Below are 4729 nucleotides of genomic sequence, written 5' to 3' on the forward strand. Positions count from 1 at the left end.
CCAAACCAGTGTGAAACAGCAGGGCCGCCCAACAGAGGCACAGCTAGGTGAGGAAATCAATCAAGGAATGGAGTAAAATTAGCATGTGCTTCAAGGTTTATGTGGGATTTATCTATATTTTTAGATTCAGCGGGGAGGATGAATACCATTCCCAGCTTATGAGTGATGAGGAGGATCTCGAGCCTCCTTTGCCGCTAAAATCTGACGATGAGTGGCAACACTGCAATCCCTGTCTACCTCCTCACTACATGCACAACTGTGGTAAGGACATTTCTATTGAACATATGTAATTATTTTTTACACTGCATGGGGCAAAAATGATGGATATGTAGTTTGATGCCAATAAAAAATGTTTGAAGAAATATTCTGACTTTACTGGAGAAAGAGTGGGAGCAAGTCAGTGTAAAAATACTCCATCACAAGTAAAAGTTCCAAATTCAAAATCCTACAAGTAGAAGTATATAGCTATTACAAATAGCTATATACAAATTAGCTTTTTGCAGAATTGAAAATAAAAATACTCATTATACATCAGAATGGCTCCACTCAGAATTGCACTATTGTATGATGTTGGATTATTATTACTAATACAAAAATGTGTAAGCAGCACTCAACTACTAAACTAACTGTTCGGCTGTTTTAACCTGCGACAGTGGATCATCTTTTATTAGAGGATTAAATGTTTTGTCTGTAAAACTTGAATACTTTTCAATTTTTATCTGTAAACTACAGCGGAGTTGTTCCAGCAAAGTAAAAGTAAAAGTAAAATTGTACAATATCTGAGTGAATGTTAAGTTGATTTTCAGCACTGAATTAGCAGCAGTTGCATTTTTATAGTTATTATGTATAATTCATATTTTTAGTTTAACTGACCAGTAGAGTCTACATTTGTTCGTTCCTCCTGTGGCTTTTTTAGGCCTATTCTGCCCTGTTACTGACAGAAATGTTTATACTGTGTCTGCAGACCTTCCTCCCACTGCGGATGTCAGGTATTATCACTCTGCAGGAGACGGGCAGTACGACTTCAATCCAGTCAACAGATACCCACAACAGCCATGTCACCAGTCTGCTCCCTGCCGGCACAGAGGACCCTGGGATGACCCCCAAAACTGGTAAAAACAATAATCTGACCCAGCAGGGCACAAGCTTCCTCTGAGCCTCACTGGGAAGATTTAAGAAAGATCCAGCATCCAGCAGCAATTTTCCTGTTTTTTTTTTTTCTTTCTTTCTTTCTTCCTGCTTCAGGATCCGATCTCACGGTAACTTTATGACTGACAGCATGGCTCAGGGAAGTGTCTCGGTTAACGTGCCTCAGTTCTTCGTCCCCTCTGCAGAGGAGGTGTCGCAGGTCAGTGTGATGAGCCTGAGCTCAGCAGCAGCAGAGGCGTCGGGTTCACATCCGCAAGAGAGAAGAAGAACCATCAGTCTGCCCGAGGAGTGCCGTGAGTCACTTCATCGTCTCGTTCAAAAGTCTACGTTGACAGCTCAGTTTAAATTTGAGCAAAATAACTCTCGTCAGCACAAGAGATAATTGTGTACACTGCAAAACCTCAGCTCACAAAATTTAAAAGAAAAAAAGGGCAAGCATACATTGCCTTGATTTAAGATATTTAGAGTTTATTTTTTTTACAGTGGAGGGCACTTAGATTCAGGCAATTAACCTTATACTCACAAAGGGTGTGTTATTGAAGTATGTTGCTTCTATAAACCTGCCAAGCCTGTTTAGGGGCTTGTAAAAAATGAAACAAAATAAAATTTAAGTAAAGGATACACTCAGTTCATGTAAATTTGTCCAATTAAGACTCTCTTTAGAAACTTTTTGTGTGTGTGTAATAGTAGAAGAAGAGTAAAATAACAATAAATACTACTTGTTGAAAGATGTAGCGATTTTATGATGTCTTCTCTTGTCAGGAAACGTTTTCATAACTTATTCTTCGGACCTTTCTTCAGAGATACTCCCCTTCGTAGACTATCTGACAAAGCAAGGATTTCAAGCCACTGTAAGCTACTTCCTCCTCAATCAAAAGTCGGATATTTTAGGAAAAGACACACTGGACAGCTCACTTACATCCCTGAATTTAATCTCACAGATTGACATATTTGACAGTCCCATCAGATGCATGGACATCAACAAGTGGAGGGACAGTTACTTGAAAGATGTAAGTGAAAACCACAGTTAAAACCTGATTCTTGTACATTTTTTTTAACGCTAATGTTCACATAAAATCTTTGTAAGTATTATTACAAGATAATCAGTGATGACTTAGAAGACAGAATCAGACTAAATATGACTTTAGTAGTTGAATAAATGTTTCCATGTTTTGTGTCTGTTTTAACGTGAAATAGTCTTTTCAAGCAGTGAATGGATCTAAAATGTGTGTTTCTTTAACAGCCTTCAACCCTGATTATCATCGCCATCGGTCCAAAGTATAAGGCGGACATTGAAGGGTCTGTGCTGGATGACCATGGTTTACACACCCGATATATTCACACCATGGTGAGAGCGTATTTCTCTAAAGGAGATATAATTGTGAGAGGAATTTCTAAACAGGCAGTTAAACTTTAAATCTGATTTTGCCAGATCCAGAATGAATTCATCCAGCAGGGCAGCTTGAATTTCAGATTCATACCGGTTCTCTTCCTCAGTGCATCACAGGTCAGAAAGTTTTTCTTTTCGATAACGAAATATTCTTTACTCTGACATCCTGCAGTTGCTCAATTTTTCCCATTCTTTCTCACTTCCCACCACTCCTCTCCCTGAAACTTTTCCCTTCTACAAAAAAAAACATGTATATACAGAAGCACGTTCCAAGCTGGCTTCAGAACACACATGTTTACCGATGGCCGCGGGACACTGAGGATTTATTACTGCGGCTGCTCAGGGAGGAGAGATACGTTCCTCCTCCTGTGCCTATGGAGCTCACCCTCCTCATCAGGCCTGTGGCCCCCAGCTCTGCAGCTACACTGTGAAGAAGACACACCTGTGTTTGTACGTGTGTGTGTGTGTGTGTGTGTGTGTGTGTGTGTGTGTATTTGATGATTTCTTTCTGATGATTTGTGCGTTGTGCAAATCAAAACCTCAGGACTGGTCCAGCCAAAATCAGTAACAGCTCATGTTCTGAGATGTGTTGTATCTAATGTACAGCTGTTTTACAGATGTTTCAATAAAGTTTTTTTCTTTGTGTGCCTGTGCACAGCATGTCCAAGTGAGTGGTGTGGCTCAAGGGATGGCAGAGTCTGTCTGTGGGTCAGTCCACCACTTTCATCCAGACTGAACTGTTGGATGAACCATTGTGAAGTTTTGTACATTCACGTTCACTAGATGACGAATCCCAGTGACTTTTCCTGCAGCACCTCCAAGAGGTTCATATTTGTGGTTTTAACTGACGTGTGTGAACAACGATTGGACGGACTGTCATGATTGACGCTGAAATTTATGTTCCTCTCTCACAAAAAAAAATATCTAGTCTCAAAAGCCCTCAGTTATCTTGTATGTAATGTGGCCAGATTAAAAACAAGAACATCTGACTTCAACAAAATGCTCTTCAGTCACTGTTGATCAAACAACTTTGTAATTCTGGGCAAAAAAAAACAAGCACATATATAAGCAAATGCTAGCATGCTAACACGCTAAACTAAAATGGTCAGCCTGGTAAACATTATACCTGCTTAGCATCAGCACGTTAACACTGATGTTGTGAGCATGTTAGCATGTCAATGTTAGCATTTAGCGCAAAGCACAACTCTGACAGTGTGACAGAGCATCTAGCAGCAAATATGTTCATGCCTTTCCACTTATTCACTTTTTACTTATTTACGATGTAAATATTGCATTTCAAGCTGTTGCAGGTTGCTAAAGGGGTCACAAGATGGCACTCTTTTAATTCACATGCTGGAGCTTAATTTGGTTCATTGAGGTAGTTCGTAATTTTGGAGACGTATTTATTTTGAAGGTGCCACATATGAGCAAATGTGAGAACCTATAAAGAAAGTGATGACCGATGAAAAACTCCTGAACAAAATAAACCACATTAGCACCAGAAGAGGTAGGAGGACGAGGCCAAAAATGTTGTGAGCGTAACATTTGACAGTGGAACTTGTTAAGGACAGTTTCCACCTGTGTTGCTGTCCATTCCTCATCTTGGACACCTGATTTGTTCCAGTTTAGTGGGCAATTTCCACACCAGTAGGGGCGCCCAGTTCAGCCAACTGATCTTACGCACACCCCTTCCACCGCCAAAAAAGGTCTGCCAGAGTGGCTGGTGTGCAGAGCTCCAGCTAAGAATAACCTTCTGGGGGATAAAGTTACCTTTAAGCCCCCCTGTGCTGTGCTCTGACCTATACCCATGTGAGGCACCAATAACACTGGGTGGAATATTCTGTCTGTTCCCCCTCACCCTACCCAGCCCTGTGCTTAGCTTGGCTCTTTCCTTCGCCCTGCGTTGCTTTGCTTTGCTTTGCCCCACCGTCCCCAGACCCCCCTCTGCAATGCTGCCGCACTGGCAGCTCCAAATTCCCAAACCGCTGTGAAGCTTTATGCTTGATTTTCCATTTTCTTCGTTTTTTAAATCTTGGAGGAGTTTGCCCTGTGGAGTACATGATTCAGTAAGCAACTGATCACCAAGTGGAAATTGAATAATCTACCAACGGGGACATTTTCTTTAAGTGGATGCTGACTGGATTCATCCTGAAGCTGTGATTTTCCATTCACTTCTGCATGAGGACGTTT

The 4729-nt window shown here is 41.0% G+C and overlaps 1 protein-coding gene across 1 annotated transcript; it reads left to right on the forward strand.

The window, feature by feature from the left end:
- The first annotated feature begins 1917 nt into the window (after positions 1 to 1917).
- Positions 1918 to 3199, forward strand: LOC139341801 (E3 ubiquitin ligase TRAF3IP2-like). Its single transcript, XM_070978479.1, has 5 exons — positions 1918 to 2000; positions 2091 to 2159; positions 2393 to 2497; positions 2582 to 2656; positions 2800 to 3199. The coding sequence occupies exons 2-5, from the start codon at positions 2121 to 2123 to the stop codon at positions 2968 to 2970; spliced, it is 390 nt and encodes a 129-aa protein (XP_070834580.1). The 5' UTR covers positions 1918 to 2000; positions 2091 to 2120; the 3' UTR covers positions 2971 to 3199.
- The last annotated feature ends 1530 nt before the right edge of the window (positions 3200 to 4729 follow it).

This window comes from Chaetodon trifascialis, chromosome 14 (assembly GCF_039877785.1).
Source record: "Chaetodon trifascialis isolate fChaTrf1 chromosome 14, fChaTrf1.hap1, whole genome shotgun sequence".
In the NCBI taxonomy this organism is placed as follows: Eukaryota; Metazoa; Chordata; class Actinopteri; order Chaetodontiformes; family Chaetodontidae; genus Chaetodon; species Chaetodon trifascialis.